The 22,410-nt window shown below is 41.7% G+C and overlaps 1 protein-coding gene across 4 annotated transcripts in view; it reads left to right on the forward strand.

The window, feature by feature from the left end:
* RIC3 (RIC3 acetylcholine receptor chaperone) overlaps positions 1–22,410 on the forward strand; it is a 54,326-nt gene that overhangs the window by 16,470 nt on the left and 15,446 nt on the right. For 2 of the 4 annotated variants that reach the window (XM_060159750.1, XM_060159749.1), the window contains exons 2-4: positions 11,538–11,764; positions 12,984–13,059; positions 14,957–15,050. In XM_060159750.1, coding sequence (XP_060015733.1) covers positions 11,538–11,764; positions 12,984–13,059; positions 14,957–15,050 — 397 coding nt within the window. Of the gene's footprint in view, positions 1–11,537; positions 11,765–12,245; positions 13,060–14,956; positions 15,051–22,410 lie in introns of those variants that run through there. The other 2 variants (XM_060159751.1, XM_060159752.1) reach the window with 2 other exon arrangements.

Below are 22,410 nucleotides of genomic sequence, written 5' to 3' on the forward strand. Positions count from 1 at the left end.
TCTCACTGCTGTGGCCTCTCCCGTTGCGGAGCACAGGCTCCGGACGCGCAGGCCCAGCGGCCACGGCCCACGGGCCCAGCCGTTCTGCGGCACGTGGGATCCTCCCGGTCCAGGGCACGAACCCGTGTCCCCTGCATCGGCAGGCAGACCCTCAACCACTGCGCCACCAGGGAAGCCCCATGTTAGGTGATTTTGAGGAAGGTTTAAGGATGTCGGGCTTTGCTGTGGATCGGGTGCTGTCAGAAAGTGGGGCACATTCCATGACTGGGTATCTTAGTAGAGTTTATGTCAAGAGAGAGCAGTCTAAAGAAAAGCTATAGCTATAATTGGCAAAGAAGCAGCAGTCACTCATCATCCAGGAATAGGGGCTATTTGATATTTTTTTGGTTTGGGCAGTGTTCATGTTTTGTGTGTGCTCAGACAGATTACACAATGTTCTTATTTCTTTTGTCTTGATCCATCATGGTCACAGAATGGTCTTGCCTGATGTTCATGTCTGAAATTGCTTATGTGTAAGAAGAGAACACCAAGACCTAACTGTGAGTGCCAGGCTAGCTCATAGCAATACCAGACCAGCTCCTGGGTATCAGAGGCTGCTTTTCTTATTCTCAGGTATGCTTTGTAGGTTTTAATCAGCACTAGCTAAAATTGGGTAGAAATGGTACTTAGTGGAAGATGTTACCCATTTCTGTTCCAATCCATTCAAATAGAGGATGTAAGACACATAAATAGAACTCTTGAATAAGGCCAGGTGCGATAAGTGCAATTAAAGAGGTTCAGACAGTGTATTCTAAGCAATGGGGATGATAAGAGAAAATGCTTCAGGGACAAGGGCAGTATTTGGCCTGGGCTCAGGACAGACTGGATTTAGATATGTGGAGTTGGAGGGAAAAGCAAAACCATTGGAGTAAGCAAAGGCTGAGAGGTAAGAAATCACAAGGCAGGCTCAAAGCATGGTGAGAAGTCTAGTTTGGCTGAATCAGGAGTATGTAATGAGAAAGAAGCATGAAGAGGTACTTTTGGGCTAGATTGTGGAATTCAGTTGTTTAGGAGTTCACTTTGTAGGGAGGGAAAAATCAGAATTTGCTAAATACCTACTGTGTGTGCTGGGAGCTTTGTATATGTTATTTAATCTGTAACCCTTGTAACAACCCTGAGAAGTAGATCTCATGATAGTCATTTTATAGATGATGAAAATGAGCTCTAGTAAGGTTAATTTAACCTCCACTTAAATAGTTGGACACACAGCGAGGATCTTAATAACTCTGACTGAAAAGGTGGTACTCACTTTATTGATACTTCCCTCTGCTCTCTCCTGTGTGATGCAGTCTCTTGTCATTATGGGAACCGTTGAAAGCTTTTGATCAAAGGAATGGCAAGACCAGTTAGAATTATGCTTTAGGAAGATTACTCTGGTAACAAACAGTAATAGTTAACATGTGTTGAATATATGGACTAGGCCCCGTGCTAAGCAACTTAGACACACAAATATCTCTTTTAATAATATGTAGGGGGCTTCCCTGGTGGCGCAGTGGTTGAGAGTCCGCCTGCCGATGCAGGGGACACGGGTTCGTGCCCCGGTCCAGGAAGATCCCACATGCCGCGGAGCGGCTGGGCCCGTGAACTATGGCCGCTGAGCTTGCGCGTCCGGAGCCTGTGCTCCGCAACGGGAGAGGCCACAGCAGTGAGAGGCCCGTGTACCGCAAAAAAAAAAAAATAAATAATATGTAGGGTGAGTTGGGAGTGGGGAGGTTGGTAAAAGATGAAGGAAAAAATCTGATTAGACAAGCAGAAAACATTAAAGCAGTGGTCAGCAAAGTAGAGTTAGGTGGGAGGGGAATGCGGTAAGATGGGCCCTTGGGGGAGACGAGCTGGTGAGGAGGAGACAGTCAGCTGTTGTTGGAGACTCCACTTTAAGTAATACTGAATCAAATATGACCTCAAGAACGTCCTCAGTATTTAGGGAGACGCTTTCGTATCTTAAAGGACTGGCTACGTTAAGACCTTTCTTGTTCTGTGGTAATCTTGTTCTTTATTGATTTATTTGCCCTAAGAATGAAATGCTGCAAATGGTTTAATGTTGCTCTCAGAAAGCTCTTTTGTTAACAGTGCTAGAGTTTCTGTTTTTGTTTTTAGCAATAGGGATGGTTATTAACAAGGGAAAGTAGAACTGCACTCTGTAAAATCCATTAAGCTTTTAGTCAAGCTTAAATGATTTGCTAAGTGAACTTTTAATAATTAAGTAAACCTAAATATGGGGAAAGCTTTCAATAAACAATTGGGATTTAGTCAAGTCCATTTAATAGAATACTTAAGTACATATAGAGATAGGGAACACAGCTGTTTTCTATTTTGGAAGGTCTGCAGTTTTAATGTTCTAATATCTTTAATGTTCTGATCTCTTTAGTTGTTTGTCTTAAAGCAATTAAAAAACAAAATCACAAATCCTAACCTCCTAATTTATCCCACCCCTCCCCGCTTTCCCCTTTGGTAACCATAAATTTTTCTATGTCTATGAGTTTCTGCTTTGTAAATAAGTTCATTTGTATCTTTTTTTAAAATTCTACATATAAGTGATATCCTATGATATTTGTCTTTCTCTGTCTAGCTTACTTCACTTAGTATGATAATCTCTAGGGCTGTCCATGTTGCTGCAGATGGCATTATTTTATTCTTTTTTATGGCTGAGTAATATTTCATTGTGTATATATTACCATATGTATGGGATTAACATATACACACTACTATATAGAAAACAGATTAACCAACAAGGACCTACTGTGTAGCACAGAGACCTATACTCAATATTTTGTAATAACCTCTAAGGGCAAAGAATCTGAAAAAGTGTGTGTATGTATGTATACATATAAAACTGAATCACTTGGGACTTCGCCTGGTGGTGCAGTGGTTAAGAATCCGCCTACCAGTGCAGGGGACACGGGTTTGAGCCCTGGTCCAGGAAGATCCCACATGCCGCAGAGCAACTAAGCCTGTGTGCTACAACTACTGAGCCTGCGCTCTAGAGCCCACAAGCCACAACTGCTGAGCTCACGAGCCACAACTACTGAAGCCCGTGTGCCTAGAGCCCCTGCTCTGCAACAAGAGAAGCCACCACAGTGAGAAGCCTGCACACTACAACAAAGAGTAGCTGCTGTGTGCAGCAACAAAGACCCAACGCAGCCAAAAAAAAAAAAAAAAAAACTGAGTCACTGTGCTGTACATCTGAAACTAACATGACATTGTAAACCAACTATACTTCAATTAAAACCCCAGAAATCCTTTTTGTAATGTAGCTATAAAGTAGAACATTTGTAATAGTGAAAAATTGTGATATAGGTATACAAGGAGATGTTATATAGCAGTTTGAGTGAATGAACTGGAGTTGCATGTATTAACTGTATACATTTTGCCAGAAAAAGGCAAAAAGGAAGTTGCAGAAACATCAGTACAGTGTGATACTGTAATATAAAGGTTTTTTCAATTGTGGTTAAAATATACATAACATTTATCATTTCAACTATTAGATATACAGTTCAGAGGCATTAAGTACATTCACACTGGTATACAACCATCACCACCATCCATTCATAATATAAAGTTTTAAAATACTCAGTCAATATTGTATATTGTTCATGGATGTATACTTACATAGTAAAGTCTAAAAGCACATATTCTAATAATAACCAAATTCGGAGTTGTGGCTATTTCAGCGAGGGTGGGAAGAAGAGACATAAGGGGCTCCAGTTATATCTGTGTGGTAGGTAGGTATACAGGTGCTCATGTATTATCATCTGTAGTTTTTTGTACCCTTGGAGTATTTTCTTTAAAATTTTTTTCTTAAAAAATCATTTCAGCTAGACATCTCCAGGTGTTCGCTAGCCGTTGACTTTTTAGGCATTCTGGGCTGTTCAGTTCTAAGAAACATGGTGATACCAAGATCCAAGAGGTGAGGTTGCTCCCTATTGAGAACAGTTAACTTTATGAAGAGAAAAATCTGTTCCAAATTCAGCAGTCTGACCCTAGCCTGCCATCTCAAGTGTACCCTTGGTCACAGGTGGCAGAGGTTATAGGTCTGAAGCCTAAAGGTCTGAGAGAGTGACTCTACAAAGAAGAAATACAGGAGGAGAGCAGGTTTTGGAAGGTGAAAATTAGCTTCACTTTTAGGTTTGAGTTGATAGACACACAAAAGGACATATATATTAATGGGATTTAGAGATAAGAGCTTAGAGGACAGGTCAGGACTAGAGCTATACATTTTGGACATTACAGTGTATGCCTTGAGAATGAATGAGTTTACCAAAGGAAGAAGAATAAGGAAAGAACAAAGGTTGAAACAAAACGTTGGGGAGAGAGGATTAAAGAAGAACCAGTAAAAGCGACAGGAAGAAATAGGTTGAAGGACTAGTCAGTGGGGAAAGAAGAAATCAGGAGAGTGATATGCCACAGATATTAAGGCAGGAAAGTTTGACAAGAATTTGTTCAGATTAATCCAATATTTATTGAATGGCTTGTGGTAATCACTTTCTTGTGTAGTAGAGGAGTCTTAAGAGTGAGAGCTGAGTAAAAGCCATTGGATTTGATGGTTACAGTACAGTTACCATGTTGTAACTATACTTCTTATTCATAAACTCTTTAAATACAGGAATTGTTCTATTTATCATTTTAATTTCAGTGTCTGACACAGTACCTGGCATGTTGTTAAGTGTTCAGTAGTAAATATGTGAACTATTACATTGAATATAAAATGCACAGATTTCTCCTAGGATATAAAACTTATTTTTACCATCTAGCCTGTCTCTTCCATTGCTCTCAGTTCCCCCTCCTACCTTTGAAAATAGTATTCTCTACTATTTCAGTGCTTCTTTGATTCTAGTGTACAATCTCTTTATCAATAATCTCTTTTAAAATCAATTTTAATGTTTCTCTACTTCTTGCCACATCACCATTCATTTAGTATTGCTTTTTGAAACCCTATATCACACTTCCTTTCTTACTCCCATTGCTCACCCCTTAACTCAATATAAAGAAGACAGTTCTAACAATCAGAGCTGTACAGACATGGCATGGGCTTCCTGTGGGGAGAAATACTGAGTTTCCTGTTTGATGGTATTCAGCAGAGTCAAGACCACCACTAGATGACTCTTCTAAAAAATTTCCAATTTATTGAGAGATAAATAACATATCGTGCAATTTACCTGTTTAAAGTGCACAGTCAGTGGCTTTTAATATAGTCACGAAGTTGTACAACCATCATCAGAATCGTCACCCCTCAAGAAAAAAAAACCATACCCATTAGCAGTCACTTTCCTCTGCCCCCTCTCCACCCTCCCTCCCTCCCCCCAGCAAGCAACCACAAAGCTACTCTCTGTCTCTATGGACTTGCCTATTCTGAACACTTCATATTAATGGAATCATATAATATGTAGTCTTGCATGACTGGCTTTTGTTCACTTAGGATTATGATTTCGAAGTTCATCCATACTGTAGCATGTGTCTGCACTTCCTTCCTCTTTTATGGCCAAATACTGTTCCATTGTATGGATACAGCACATTTTTATTTGTCAGCTGATGAACATCTGGCCATTATGAATAATGCTGCTTTAAACATTTGTACAAGTTTTTTTTTTTAATTGGGGTATAGTTGCTTTACAATGTTGTGTTGCTTTCTGCTGTATAACAAAGTGGATCAGCTGTATGTATACATATATCCCCTCCCTCTTGGACCTCTCTCCCACCCCACCCCCCATCGCATCCATCTAGATCACCACAGAGCACCGAGCTGAGCTCCCCCCTGCGCTATACCGCAGGTTCCCACTAGCTATCTGTTTTACACATGGCAATGCACAGACGTCAATCCCAGTCTCCCAGTTCATCCCACCCTCCCTCCCCAACCCCCACCATGTCCACACGTCTGTTCCCTATATCTGCATCTCTATTCCTGCCCTGTAAATAGGTCATCTGTACCATTTTTCTAGATTCCACATACGTGCGTGTATATATATAACACCATACACAAAAACTTAAAATGGATTAAAGACCTAAACGTAGGGGGCTTCCCTGGTGGCGCAGTGGTTGAGAGTCCGCCTGCCGATGCAGGGCACACGGGTTCGTGCCCCGGTCCGGGAAGATCCCACATGCCGTGGAGCGGCTGGGCCCGTGAGCCATGGCCGCTGAGCCTGCGCGTCCGGAGCCTGTGCTCCACAACAGGAGAGGCCACAACAGTGAGAGGCCCTTGTACGGCAAAAAAAAAAAAAAGACCTAAATGTAAGACCGAACACTATAAAACTCTTACAGGAAAACATAGGAAGAACACTCTTTGACATAAATCACAGCAAGATCTTTTTGTACATAGTTTTTGTGTGAACATATTCTTCTTGGGTATATACCTAAGGGCAGAATTGCTGGGTCATATGGAAACTTTGTTTACCTTTTTGAGGAACTGCCAGACTGTTTTTCAAAGCAACTGCACTATTTTACATTCCCACCCAGAAGAGTACAGTAGTTCCATTTTCTCCACATCCTCACCAACACTTTAGATTATGTCTTTTTTTTTATTAATTTATTTTTTGGCTGTGTTGGGTCTTCATTGCTGCACACGGGCTTTCTCTAGTTGTGGCAAGCGGGAGCCACTCTTTGTTGCAGTGCGCGGGCTTCTCTTTTTGGTGACTTCTCTTGTTGCGGAGCATGGTCTCTAGGCACTTGGGCTTCAGTAGTTGTGGCACGCGGGCTCAGTAGTTGTGGCTCATGGTCGTAGTTGCTCTGCGGCATGTGGGATCTTCCCGGGCAAGGGCTTGAACTCGTGTCCCCTGCATTGGCAGGCAGATTCTTAACCACTGCGCCACCAGGGATGGCCCATCAATTATGTCTTTTTGATTATAGCATCCTATGGGTGTAAAGTTCTATCTCATTGTGGGTTTAATTTACATTTCTTTGATTGCTAGTGATGTTGAACATCTTTTCATGTGCATGTTGGCCATTATATATCTTCTTTGGAAAAATGTCTATTAAGATATTTTGTTCATTTTTAATTGGATTGTCTTTTTGTTGAGTGGTAAGAGTTCTTTATATATTTTGGATACTCAACCTTTATCAGATATATGATATTTTCTTTCATTCAGTGGGTTGTCTTCACTTTCTTGATGGTGTCTTTGCAGCACAAAAGTTTTAAAATTTGATGAAGTCCACTTATTTTTCCTTTGGTTGCTTGTGCTTTTGGTGTCATATCTAAGAAAACAGTGCCTAATCTAAGGTCACAAGGATTTATGTTTTTGGTTTTTTTTTGTAGGATTTATGTTTATTATTTTTCTAAGACTTTTATGGTTTTGGTTCTTATATTTAGGTCTCCAATCTATTTTCAGTTAGTTTTTAGAAATTTAATATGGTGTGAGGTAGGGGTCTAACTTCATTCTTTTGCATGTGAATGTCTTGTCCCCATAGCATTTGTTGAGAGGCTGGATGACTTTTAAGGCTCCTTCTGACTCTGAAGATTCTATGATGCTTTGTAGTATATTGGTTTCTGTTATTGTCCAAATAGGTGGACAGTCAAGATTACATGTGATGGCCATCTTTTCCCAAGAATACATTGTGTCTAAAAACAGGGATAGCCATTAGTCTTTTATCAGTTTGTTCTAGATTTCTCAGTTGCTTTAAAGTCTATCCTCCTTTGACTTTTATGATACTGGTTTGCTTCTGGTCTTCTTTGGCCAGCGCAGTTTTCTTTTCTTCCTATTTTTGCACATAAGTACACATACCCCTCCATTTTTTTTGGTACGGGAACTGTTCATGCAATTTTAATTAGCTTTGTCATTTAGGTAGCTCAGAGTTTCTTCTCAAGCCTAACTACAGTCTAATAAAAATTTCCTCTGAATATGCCAACAACGCCTAGAATTTAACATGTGAAAAATAGGTGTTCAGTCTTCCCCTAACCATAAGCCCTCCCAGTTTTCCTCATTGTCTTCTCTTAGTATCTTAAACCAACCTTCGAGTTTTCCAATCCCCCACTCCCCATTCATTATTAAATGTTGCTGATCATTACATGGTAAAAGCCCTTGGACCCATCTTTTCCTTTCTATAGCTATAGCTGTCTTCTGGCTGATTTCCCAGACCCTAGTGTCTCTCTCTTAGGTCCTTACTCAACTGCTGGAATAATCCTCCTCAGACACCCTTCTGATTAAATCATTTCCCTGATCCTAGATCCACAGTATTAAATTTATATGACACAAGTTAACATTTAACCCACCGCTGCTTTCCTCTCCTTATCTCTTGTTACTTCCCTTATTGGATTTGAGTTAACCTTATTTATTCTTTGTTCTTATTTCTTTGTTCTCATCTTTTTTCTCATTGCACACAGTCCTCTTTTCTCCTAGTGTGCCTTTGCTTCTCTTCTATTCTGAATCTCACTCCCTTCAGTGATTGATCCCATCTGATTCCTCTCCCTTTTTTTTTGCATTCTTTCAATACTTAGACATTTAGTTTGTCTAGTAATAAGATCCGTAGTACCCTGTTCCTTTTTTGCTGTTTGTTTTGGATATGCTACTTTTTAAAAGCATTGTTTCACGTGGGAACCATTGTTTCCGTCTCATTTATGGTTCTCTTCCTTTCATACCTACAGCACAGAGTCCTGAACATAATAGTGGTCCAATAAATCTTCTTGGCTGACAGATCTATAAAAGTTTTGGGGGCAGATGTGTGATGTTTAGCATCATCATTTTTCGATTTTAGAAATGCAAAATAATGCCTTTTGTGCCATTATTTGGTTTTAATTTTTTATATTTTGTTTTATGCCAGGTTTTGAGAACAGTCTTCTCAGTACAGTTAAATGAAGTTCAACAACGTATTACTACAGATATTAAATCTAGTTTATTGAGCAGCAACCACCCGATATATCAGATTCTCTCAAGGGAAAGGTTAGCTTCTTACATGCTGGCTAGGCATTTGTTCAAAGTGCATTATAGCCTTAAAGCTAGGACCATTTAAGATATTAAGATCCTTGACAGTTTAGTAGCAAAATAGTCACCAGTACCCGGAATAAGGAGTAGTGACCTGCTTGCTTGCTTCTACTGTCTGAAGTTGTGCTTCTGTTGCTGGCCTCCTCTTAAAAAGAAGCATTTCTTCTAACTTCCATGTCACCCGAAGTCAGTATCAAGAGGGAAAAAAGAATTGTTGGGGTGGAGCCCGGCTGAGAGAGGATACAGGCAGAGGGCAGCCCCCAGGCCCAGTGGCTGCCTGTCTCACTCCTTGCCTGCCCACCCACCATCTCTCTCACCTCAGGAGCAGAGAGTTGACTTGAAGATAGTCCTCAGTTCATAGCCCCCGATTAACATCACCAGTGCAAGGTTGCTTTCTTATTTCGTTACTTTCTTTTTAACCCTTTACCTTCACTCCACATGCCCATTCCTTTCTCCGTTCATGTGCACCCACTCTAATGTGTTTGTTTTATGTCCTTATACCTACATATTTGCTTGAAAGATATGTAGTATAATTATAGTGTGTCTTTAGCTTACATGTGGTATTTGCTTATTTTTCTCAATGCTGTGCTTTTTAAGATATGTTCATATTGCTGTAGGTGTATCTAAAGTGTTTTCTAAAAGCTGCGTGGAATTTCATGTTTGTATCTACTCCATTTTGATTCTGCATTCTAACAGTTACAGAGATCCAAGTTACTTCAGGCTCCCTGCTACAACATCGTCACAGTGAACATTCTCACACAGGTCTATAGAGTCTATAGTTTGAATTCGGATACAGACAGCCTTATTTGAGAATTTCTCTGGAATTTATCCACCAGTATAGGATCACTGGATAATAGGGCGTAGCTTTAATGTCACTCAGTGCAGCCAGATCACTTAGCAGAATGGCTGTATCCGTTTACACTCTTACCCATAATACACGAGAGTTCTTGCCTCCCCACATCTTTGACAGTACCTACTATTACCCACCATTCTAATTTTTGCCCTTCTTATAGGTATAAGTGCTAGCTCATTGTTTTAATTAGCATTTTTCTTGTTGGTTTTATTTTGATCATCTCTTTATGTACTTGTTAACCATTTGAACTTCTCTTTCTGTGAGTTTCCTACTCATATCTTTTGGCCATTTTTCTATTGGATTTCCTCTGATGTTCATATCAAATTGTAGGAATTCCTTGTCTATGCTAGAGATTTAATCCGTTGTCAATTTTAGACGTTGCAGAAGCTTTTCCTTGCCTGTCATCTATCTTAACCCTGTTATGGTATTCTTTATTGAACAGAAATCCATAATTTTATTGAAGTCAAATCCAACAGTTTTTACTGTGTAGTTTGTATTTTTAGAGCCTGAGTCGGGAAGTCTTTCTGCTCCTTAGTGTTTTCTGTCAATGGATTATCCACACAAGCCTGTTTACATGGCCTTTTGAAGAGAAGTCTTTCCTTTCTTTGTCACCTGTGACTTGGAGGAGGCTTGACGCTGTTAATGTTTGGCTGCCCCTGATGGAAGAAAAAAATGTGAGAAAACTGATGCACGCTCCTTTCTCTAAGCCCTGCACTTCCACTCACAGGACTGAGCCCCTGTGACCGTTTGTACTACATGAATCCTGTCTGCTCAGCTACAGCTGATTAGAAAGTGCTGCATACCTACCCAAGCTGAGAAGGTATGCAGGGAATTTGGAATTATGACCAGTCTCTGCTGGCCCCTTGAAGGACATGCAGATTGAGGTGTTTTGGGAGTGAACATCTTCCTTTATGTTCACAGAGAAGCTAGAGAAATGCTGGCGGAGAAATGAGAATGAGGAAGATATGCACAGAGGAACAGAGAAAAAAGCCCTCTGGCCCCACAGAGAGGGAGAACGATTGAAGTAGAATGTGAGAGTAGCTGTCTGGTATCCTGATGGCTTTCCAGTTTCTGATTGTGTTCTCTTCTGAGATCAGATTGCATTTCCTTATGTGTATTAGTTAGGGATGGCTAACTACTCTAACAGATAAACTCCAAAGTGTATAATGGCCCTAGCACAACAGAAGTTTATTTCTCACTCACATAAACAGGTCCAGATGGTTCTAAGTTGGTGAGGTGGTGGCAGTGGACGGCTCTGTGCCACACAGTTACTCAGGAACTCGGGTTGATGGAAGCTCTGCCATTTTCAACACATGACTTCCAATGTCTCTGTAGGTGTTAGCATCCAGCCTGCAGAAAGGAAATGAACATGGAGTTCAATACATGGGACGTTGTATAGGCCAGGCCTTGAACTAGCACCTGTCATTCACATTGCTTTGTCTGGAACTCAGTCACACGGCCACATTTAAGTGTATGGGAAGCTGAAAAATGTTATCCACCTGTGGACCCAAAAGGAAGAGAAAATGGGTTTGGTGAACAGCTAGAGATTGCCACATCATATTTATTATATGTGTGATACTCTTGTGATGCCTCTATATCGTTATAATCAAGTTGCCGTTTTTTCTTAAACTTGTTTGAGTTGACTTCTGTTGTGTATCTCAGTGCGTGAGGTGTTTTCCTAATAGCCATATTTAAAATAGTAGAAGTAATAAAGACTGATTGATTTATTTTCTCAGGGAAGTTGGGTCGATTTCCACCTATGATGCATCATCACCAGGCCCCCTCAGATGGCCAGACCTCTGGGGCTCGCTTCCAGAGGTCTCACCTTGCGGAGGCCTTTGCAAAGGCTAAAGGACCAGGTGGAGGCACTGGAGGAGGAGGTAGTGGAAGAGGCCTGATGGGGCAGATTATTCCAATCTACGGTTTTGGGATTTTTTTATATATACTATACATTTTATTTAAGGTAAGTGGAGTCATCCTGATCATATTACATCAATGAAAATCCAGTATCATCATAATAAAAATCATTGTCAGCATTAAAACTCTTTATAGTTCATAACCCTTTTTCAAATCTATCATCTCTTTAAATCTTGCCTCCTCTTTATGAGGTACCTAGGATAGCTGTCACGTATCTCAGTTTTACAGATGAGAAAATCTTCACTCAGAACCTGAACAATTTGCCCCAGAATTCACAACTAAAAATGCAGAACCAACACTTGAACCTGAATCTTCTAGTTCCTAATCCGCTGAGCAATAAAGTTCAAAGCCTACCCTCCCCCGACCCTGCCCCAATTTTTTCTTGATTGGGCATCTTTGCAAACTGTAAAGGCATAAAGGTGTTCTAAGAACTTTATCATGAGGATTGGCATAATGATTTCGAGGTAGCCACTGTGAGGCCAAATAATGACGGTACCAACACCACTTTTTCTTCCTTTTACCCGCAGGAGCATGAGGTGCTGTTTTTAACATCAGTTGTAGTAATTCTCCTGAAACAGAACTGCCGCGTCCTGAAACTAAGCCTGATATTTCCCAGCTCTGGGGAGATATGATTTGGGTCCTTTTATTTTATTTTTTTGCGGTATGCGGGCCTCTCACTGTTGTGGCCTCTCCCGTTGCGGAGCACAGGCTCCGGACGCGCAGGCCCAGCGGCCATGGCTCATGGGCCCAGCCCCTCCGCGGCATGTGGGATCTTCCCGGACCGGGGTACGAACCCGTGTCGCCTGCACCGGCAGGCGGACTCTCAACCACTGCGCCACCAGGGAAGCCCAATTTGGGTCCTTTTAAAAGTAGACTCCCAGTTAAGTTCTACCTCCAGGCGGGCTTTGGCCAGCCATGAGCCTGGGCCTGGGCACTGTAAGTAGAAGCAGGAGGCTGCCCTCCTAGCTAGAGTAAGAGGTGACTTCATTCTTGCCTAGGAATTCTGCAGGCAGCCCAGGTTGAGTCTTGGATGAGCCTGGGCAAGGCAGATGGCTTGTGAAGAGATTTTTTTCTTGTGCCTTGACCTTGATAATTTTTTACTTGGAAACCTTCTGTTGGCTTTTTTTTTTTTTGAGATGTTTCTCTAATGTTGCTATTTGATTTGATTTTCTCCCAACCTTTTTTTTTTCCATTTAATATGAGGGGTTCCATGACTTTGAGGTTCTGAGCTGCTGTTGATGTACTGTACCTCCTTCAATTCTCAGCTCTCAAAGGGGAAAAGTACTGCAGAGGATCGGAAGTGCTCTACTGCCACACCTGGAAGCACCCACAGGAAAATTAGTAAGTGCCCCTTTCAGTATATTTATAAGTTTTATTGAGTCAGACAGCTGTAATACAGCCAGAGGGACAATCTGTGGATATGTCTTAAAAGCATGTCTCAAAAGTTGTCCCAGATTAATCTGATGCCGATTTTTACCTTAGCTCTGGGAATTCTCAAGTTTCCATATTGATGTTGGGCTTTTAAGGGAAAGATAGTTATAAAAAGTAAACAACCACCAGTTCACCTTTTTTATATATTAGCAGCTTAATATTTTACACTCGGAATGGGTTACTTCTCATTTCTAGACTTCAGAATATTGGTAGCAAATTTCTTTACTTCACATAGAGGAAAACTGAGGCAGTGAGATCAAGTCATTGTCAAAGTCAGTTATTAGATCTAGGGACAGAGTTTAACACTTCTGACTCTTGAAACATGATCATCCAATATTTACCGACCAATTAGAATATTCTGTGCTCTCTGGAAAAATGAAATATATATGGCATGCCTCTTCCCTCTGAGAATTTATAGTCTAGGATGAATGTCAGGGAAAAATAACTTGTGAAAAGTTTACCACCTAGAAGGAAGGGACTTGGCGAAAGCCTTCTGGGAAATCGCACCTAGCTGTGTATGAAGGAGGGCCTATTAGATAGGGTGCTTGAGTAAGACGCAGTCTGACAGAGGGCAGCTGTGGGAAAGAAGGCATGAAGAGTAGGCAGGATAAGCTGTGTTGCTGAAGGCCAAACTATCCTGTGGATACTGAAGCCTCATCCGAGTTTTTTAAAAGAAGAGCATCAGCAAAATGACTGTGATCCCTGCTGTATTTTTTTTTTTTTGAATTTTTGTATTCTTAATTGAAATAGTGTCTTACCAAAAGTGATTGTAACTGCATCATGAAGTTGTTTTTAAAGACTTGTGAACTAAAGAGTAGCAAATTCTGTATCCTGTCACATAATGCATTTAAAACAGAAGTAAATAAAATGAATTCCTAAGAGCAGCTGTTTTATAATGTAGTAGCAATTATATCAACTTCTTATGCTTCAATTTTGAATCATACAGAAAATAAAAATAACCTAAGCATTTATGTGGCACAGATGTTAATTGCATGCATAAGAATTTGTTGTACAAGTACTAAAAAGCCTTTGAAATATTACATTTTATAGTGACCCTCTCAATATGTCTGTGTACAATGATACTTGGGTGTGAAACAGAATAACTAGATTATCTACATAATGAGCAACATTTTCTTTTCCTGTTACCTTAAAGTTCATTTCGTGTACTGATTGAGTGATTGATTTTTTTATGTTCTACTTTTAGGGTCTTAACATTACTTTTAGTAGTTGTGGTCCTGTCTGACCCTTGTTGAGAAAGCTGCTTCTGGGAGATAGGGTTATACCACTCACCCCAGATGACTGAAGTAGAAAACCTTGGGCAGGAAGGTCTCAGCCCTAGTTCAAGACTTCTTCTGTTGAAGAAGAGTAACTTTTATACTGTTATCTTCCATATAAGTTTTCAGATCCTAGGGACAGGTGAAATATTGTTCATTTCAGGGTCTTAACACCTTTTCTGAAGTCCTTTAGCAGATTTGGTACTTTATCCTCAAGTATCATTTGAATTAGAAAGGAGTTATCTTCATTCCTTCTTGGCTGACTGTGTAGGGCTATGTTTTTCACTCCTAGGTATTTTCTTTGGCTGGTCCTGCTATATTTCTGTGTGTGAGAGAGTGATTTATTCATCACTTTCTAAACGTGTATCCTTTAGATCTTGGTGTCTAGACCTCAGTACCCTTTGTGTCCTGATTGGATTAGCTGGATCTCAGGACCAGCCTGGATTATTGTAGAGCGTCACAGCCAGCCGTGTTTCAGAAAAGGGCTTAGGGAGTTGTACATGATGGTTCTTAGATTGATGCTTATTTTTCAGCCAATTTTGAGCTTGTTCAACTACAAGAAAAACTGAAGGAGACAGAGGAAGCCATGGAAAAACTAATCAACAGAGTGGGACCTAATGGTGAGAGGTACGTTTTCGCATAACAGAGATCAGACTGTTTCCCATTTAGAGAGTCAATTCAAATTTTTGTTTTTCTGGCCCACTTGCTTTCATTGTTGTCATATTTGTCACTTACATATTATTTTTCCCTGAACATTTCCATTATCACACTCTCAAGCAGTTTCATTTTCAAGAGTGTATGTTCCATGTTGTGCAACATTATTGTGAGAGTGAGTAAATTTGTGAGCAGATACTACAGGCTAAAATAACTGGGTTTTAAGGAAGACAATATCCTAGCTGTCTAAAGAAAGGCAGAATTTTAAGTAAAACCAGATTATTAAATATTGTGGTTTCTGTTTGAGGCAAAATGAGAGAAGAGAGCAAGTACGATCAGAGTACACGTTTGTTTTGTGTTGACTATTCCAGAGCAGAACTAGACGTGTAAAGTAGGTGTCAGGAGCCAAACTAGCCCTTTAGGATGCTCTGCAGCGAAAACACACTCCTCTTGCTACAGGGCTGGCTGAGGATCTGAAAAGGTGGCTTCAGGGGGTTGATGGAAGTGGGCATCAACTAAGAAAACGTGGGTGTAGGAAGGCCAGGGAGGAGAAACCAGAATGTGAGATTGAGAACAAAGAGGGATTCGGTTTGCGCTAGGCCTTCTGACAAGAATGGAGGAAGCACTGGGGGTGAGCGGCAAAATCCCGTGCAGGAGGATGTATTGAAAGGTCCCTACTATAGCCCCGTGGGCTCAGTGTGGAGTCTTTGCCCCAGAAAACTGCTCTACCTTAGCCTCTTCTGTTTGCCATCCTTGTGCTGCTAGTGCCCCACACTGGTTCCCCTGCTTCCTGGCTCCTGCCTTGCCCATCTTTGGTCAGGTAGCAGAAGAGTAAACATCCTCGAATTGAAGTCCCTTGGCTTGGCTTTTCCCTGCAAAGTCTACATTGCTGCTGAAATGACATTTATGAGGGTGAACCTTGCCTATCTGGGCCCATGACCGTTGACCTTCTTTTGGTCCAGAAAGCAGAGTGACTATCGGGACTTCTCCAGAGTGGTAGAGATAGGTGTACATATCTATACGTGAGTATATCTCTGTGAGTGGATCATACTATTTGGCATTATTGAGCACTTACTATGAACAAAGCTCTAAGCTAATGCTTTATATACATTATCTAATGTTTGACTGTTTTGTATGAGTGTGACTAAACCAATTTGTGCAGCTTTACTTTTCTGGCATTTTCTGCCCTTATCCTGTACCATTCACAGTCTGGGTGGGGAAGTACCAGACTTCTATAGACCCTTGTGCCTCAGAAAATATCTGTACCCTGGCCCTGGTCTATTTGAAGCACTAGGCCACACCTAAGTGTCAGGAAAACTATAGGTGAGTATCTGTGGGCAGGGCCTCCCACCTAGGAGATCCAACCCTGGGCTTTGGGCTAAGAAACCATGTGAAGATATTTTCTCACTATTCTTCACTGCTATTCAGACTCCCTTAGCTCAAACCAGATGACCCCACCACGCATACCATTTGTCCATTGCCGAAGCCAGGGGTGCAGTACTGTGACCCCTAACTACTGTCTGTCCTCCTTGTGCCAGCTAGGGTTGCTGCTCCACGTTTTATGTGCGAAGGCAGAGGAGCTGCGCGCCACCACCGCCGCTGCCGTTGGAGCTGCGCCATCTCATTGTTTCTGGGACAGCGGGTCCTAGCTCAGGTTATATATTCCTAGTAAGTTGCTGGAGCATGGGCTCTTTGAGAACATGCTGAGGCCACTGCCACATGGCAATGATTGTGTAAAGTATTTTCCACAGTACCTCTCAGGAACCAGGGAGCAGCTCTCCTTCCCCTCAAGAGAGCATAGCTTGTGTCTCTCTTTCCCAGATGTCTCATTTTCCAGTCTATAAGGAGGTGACCTTCTCTCTGAAACTCCTTAATCTAAAGCCTTTTATCCTTACAGGTAGGCCCTATGGGACTTCCACCTTCAAAACTGCAAGGGCTAGGTAGCTGCATGTTTTACATTCTTTTCCTTTTTATACTTAAAGCCTTTAACCTTAGTTTCTGTGGCATTTGTTCTTTTACAAGTCTGTGCTTCTAGGATTATTAGAAGAGCCCAAAATACCCCAGTATTTTTTCTGTCAGATAAGATTTTATCACATTGCCAGGCTTCTGGAGGTCAAGGAGAGGATTTAAGACAAAGAAGCCATGTTCATTTGCAGCCTTCTAAGTCCTTTTATATAATATCACTCCATAACTGTAAGATTTTGCTTAAAATTCCCAAAATATGCTCTTTCTGATACTTCATCTTAATGCTTATGTAAGCATCAAGATATGGGAAAGGTTTTTAATACTATCTAACAAAACTTTTCAGACAGCTTTCACCTGTGAGCGATATTAAGTCTGCACACATTTTTAAATAATTAAGCCTCCTGGAAGGTTGGTATTGTGCCATGTTATGTCTGACATTAAGCAGACTCTCTACCCCAAGGACACAAAGACTAAGGAAAGGATCTAGGAATCCGAATCAAGGTGTCCTCATTTTTGTCCTTGTGATCAGTGAAAGTTCCTTCCTGGAGCAGCACGTCCCACTGTAACTATTTACCTAGAAGCATGGAATGGCCCAAGAGGAGAAGTGAGGGTACAGCCTCGGGCAGCAAACACCTTGGCAGGCATGTCAAGCATCATGTGGGACCACAGATTGCTGGCAGGCGTTGTGGGGGTGTAAAGTCTGAGGACAGGCTTAGTCTCTTTTGTTCACTGTGTTCACATAGTACGTACTAAGTAAATACCATTGGAAAAGAGTAGATATTCACTTTTGGTGCAAGCATCTGTACTTATTACCATGATAGAAGAGTAAATCATGGCCATTCCCTGTTGAGATCCTTCTCTTCATTTGCTGACCTCTATATTCAGGGTCCTACTGGCCGTGTCTCATAGATAGCTACTCTTATCCTCATCAAACAGTAAATGTCCCCTGAGTGAATGAACATCCAAAGTGGAACTCATCATCTACCCGCAGATGAACCTGTTCTACCTTTAATGTTCCCCATCTCAGCAAATGGCTCCTCCATCTACTTAGTTGCCCAAAGCAGAAATTAGATGTCATCTTTGATTCACCTTTTCCTTCACTTCCCATATCTCATTAATCACCATGTCTTGTCATTTCTTCCTAATTAATAAGTCTGTCTCCCTGTAAAACACTCTAAACTCTACTAGGGCAGGGCTTATCCTTCTTATTCCCAGAGCCTAGCACAAGCCAGTAGTAGGCTTTAGAAAAGTATTAATTGAAATGGAAGAATGAGTGAGTGAGTAGAGAATGCCTTTATTTTTGACATAGGTCAGAACTATCTCATGTGGTTTCTTTTCCTCTAATTTGCCTCCTTTCAATTCACTTTCCGCTTTCCAAACCAGTGGATTACGTCTTTTGTTTTAACCCTTCAGTAGGTCCCTGTTGCTCTTGATAAAGAGTAGAATCTTTAACATGACTTACATGGTCCTAGGTGACGTGGCTCTGCGTACCTCAATTGCTTTATCTTTCTCCATTACTCTCTCTCTCTGTGTCTGTGGTCCAGCTACACTGCTTGCTGTTCCTCTGAAGTACCTGGGCACTTCCACTTCTAGGATTTTGCATATACTTTTTTCCTTTGCTTGGATGTTGCCCCCGACCGCCTCCCCACACACACTTGTTTTAACTCTTGCTTGTCTTAGAGGTCTCAACTTAGACATCATTTTCTTCTGAGAGTCTTTCCCTGAACCCACAACTTGGTTAGGTGTTCCTCCCATATCCTCCCTTGGCCACCTCTGTTTGCTGGATAATGCAAGCATCGTATTACTTCCTCATCTTCTGTTAACTTTTCTGTCTTCCCTAATGCCCTGTAACCTTATTGAGGGCAGGGAATTTTCATTGTTCAAACTTGCATTCCTAGAGCTGGCTCATTGTTCAGATTTCGTTCCTAGTGCTGGCGCATCGACAGTGTCTGTACATGTTGAAAGAATGAATGAGGTAGATGTAAAGAAAGTAGTTTAAAGCAGGCATTTTCAGCAATAATAAGAATATCTTTGGTACCTATTTTGATTCGTTCTGCACAGCCCTCTATGGTTGTCAGTGGCAATTATTTTCTCTTTAAGGAACTGCATCCCAGAGAGAAAAAGTGTGCTCTGGGAACCTGTATTAGTTTTCTGTGGCTGCTATAACATATTACCCCGAACTTGATGTCTTAAAACAATACACGTTGTTATCTTATAGGTCTGTATGTTAGAAGTCCTACACTGGGCTAAAATCAAGGTGTTTGCCAGACTGCGTTCCCTTCTGGAGGCTCCAGGGTAAAATCTGTTTCCTTGCCTTTTTCAGATTTTAGAAGCTGCCCACATTCCTTGGCTCATGGACCCTTTCCTCCACTTTCAAAGCCAGCAACAGTGGGTTGAGACTTTCGTACGTTACATTATTACTTTGGCCTCTTCTGCCTCCCCCTTCTACTTTTAAGGACCCTCATAAATACATTGTGTCCTCCCAGATAATCCAGGATAATCTGTTTTAAGGCCAGCTGATTTGCAACCTTTATTCCATTTGCAACCTGAAGTCCCCTTATGTATAAGGTAACATCATTATAGGTTCCAGGGACTAGGATGTGGACATATTTGGGGCTGGTGAGGAGACATTATTCTGCCTACCACAGAAGGTCTCAAGAAAAAGAGAGAATTTAAATAAGCCTTACAGGATGGAAGGATTCCCTCTGGCAGAGTTGGGGGAAGAATGTTCCAGAGGGAGAGGGTGGCACAAGCAGCAAACAAGGTGAGAGGTCAGGCACGTTTTTTGGAATAGCAAGTAGTTCGAAGTAACGGGAGTAGGGTACACCAGGGCTGTGGTAAATGGTTAGGGAGGTAACTAACTCATGGGAGAAAGAACTAGAAAAGTAAACTGGGGGCAGACTGGAAGGCCCTGGACGGTAGGCTGAGAAGTTGGCATTTATTGTCTTTACAGTGGAGGGCCTCTGATGGCTTTTGAAAAGAAATGACATAATCTGCTGTGCTTTAGAAAAATAACTCATGTCTAGGGTGGCTGTATGCTAGGACATTGAAAAGGGTCTGGTCTAGGGTGGCTGTATGCTAGGACATTGAAAAGGTTCTAGTCTAGGGTGGCTGTATGATAGGATATTGAAAAGGTTCTAGCAAAAGTGATGCATAGGCCAGTGAGAGGAGAAAAGAGGTGGGGGGCAGATTAAGGGGACTTCAAGGAGGAAAAGAGAATCGCAGGCTGTATCAGGATTCCTTGGTTGCAGGCAGACAACTCTGGGTAGCAAAAATTTGTTTTTTGGGGGGTGCGGCCGAATTTATTGGAAGAGTATGGGGTCGCTTACAGTATCAACAGAATAGCTGAAGATCTAAGTTTCAGGAAGAATGGGAACCAGAGCAGCTGTCGGGATTTAGGAGCAGGAGCAAATAGACAGTCTCTTCAAGGACTGCTGCCGGGATGAATTAACATGAAAAATTTTCAGTTCAGGCTTCACTGTGTTCAAGATCCAGTTTTAGGAGAAAGTGTAGTTGGCCCAACTGTATATATCACTGCATCAATCACTGCAGCCAAGGGGATGGAGTGTGATGATAGGCCGTGGGCCACGTGGCCACTGTAGAAGGAGAAGTGAGGGGATGGGTGGCTTCAGCCTCTGCACTGTGAGCAGAAGAGGGATTGGTTTTCCAGAGGCAGACTGACATGAAGGAGAGGAGATGGACGATTTGGAGACTTACAGCCCAAACTGGGAGGAAGATTACGGCATCAACCAAAATAAAAACACAGGAGAATGAAGATAAGCCTTTGGAATAGGAATCATGAGTTCAGCTTTGAGTATGGTCGAAGTGCCACCAGAACACCCATGTATGATAAGCAGCAACAATAGGAAATTTGGGTATTGAGGTCAGAACAGAGGACACAAGTCCGGAAGTCACTTGGCTGGGAGCAAGAGGTAAGGGCCATGCGGGAAAGATGAGATCCCCAAATCCTTGAGGCATATAATTACTGTGTGGCAGTCGCCAGCATTCTTTTGCTGGTCTGGTTTCCGTCCTCATCATGAATGGTGTTGGAAGACACTGTTTCATTCTTCTCTCTGTGTTTAACGCTTGGACTCAGAACTTGATGCTTCCTCTGGATTTACAGCAGTAGCATTCAAAAGTCTGAGTTATCTCCCAGCTTGACTTTTTATTTTTCTAGCATCTTGGAATCGGCCATAGCCAACCTCACCTAGCTTACCTGTTCACGCATCTGCTCACGATCCTGGGCCAACTAGGACGTGGTTTTGAAGCGTGAATTTAAGTTTAACTTTATTATAGTGACAAGGCCTCCAAGTAGAAATGCCCAGGAGGTAACTGGAGTTATGAGACTGGCCTTTGTGTGAAAAGTCAAGATTAGACGTAGAGATTGGGCGTCGTCTGTGTAGAGGTGATGGTTTAATCTGTGTAATTGGGTCCGCTTCCTGAGGGCATGCCTGTAGGAGTGGAGAAACGAGCGTCCTAGGATTGAGCCTTCAGGAAAACCATGTTTTAGGATGTGGGAGTAGGAAAGTGAGCCAAGATCAAAGATACAAGGAATGGTTAAATAAGTGGGAGGAATACAAATGCTGAGGGAGGAGGACGTTTCAAGGAGAGGACGGTCCTTAGTACAGAAAAGTCAAGAAGAATGAAATGTGAGAAAAAAGACTTTTGGACTTTAAAGTGGTCATTGGGGAATTCCCTGGGCAGTCCAATGGTTACGACTCTGTGCTTCCACTGCAGGGGGTATGGGTTCAGTCCCTGGTCGGTGAACTAAGATCCCACATGCTGCACAGAAAAAAAAGTAAAGTGGTCACTGGTCATTGATTTTCACAAGTTTTGGTAAAATGATGGAGTGGAAGCCAGATTTCAGGGAGGTAGAAGAAATGGGGACCAATCAAACCAACACATTTATTGAGCACTTAAAATGTTCATGGCACCGTGCCTGTACACTGTGCCTGTTGTGAGCTTATCACTGCCCTCCAGGAGTATCAAACCAAGTTGAGACAATGAGAAATCCATGAAAGTCTTCATTGCAATAAATTCAGATGTAAGGTGGACCACGATTAATTGCCTAATGTATGATATGGACACTGAATACCCCTGAAGACACTCCAGTTTGGAATGCTCTAAGAAAGCTTCTCTTGTCTGTTTCTGCTTCTCTTAGCCTACCCATCCCCCTTTTGTTTAAAGGTTCCGATTTTCCATGAGTTAGGAAACAAAGTTAAGACTGTTTCCTTTAGTAAAAATCAGAATGTACTAAGTACAGTCCAGAGAAGTAACTTGTGCAGCATGTTGTGATAATCACATAGGCTCTTTCAGCTAGGGGTGACCTAGCTGCCCCAGAAGCCTCCCACAAAGTGAGTTGTTGTAA

This window comes from Lagenorhynchus albirostris, chromosome 9 (assembly GCF_949774975.1).
Source record: "Lagenorhynchus albirostris chromosome 9, mLagAlb1.1, whole genome shotgun sequence".
NCBI classification, from domain to species: Eukaryota; Metazoa; Chordata; class Mammalia; order Artiodactyla; family Delphinidae; genus Lagenorhynchus; species Lagenorhynchus albirostris.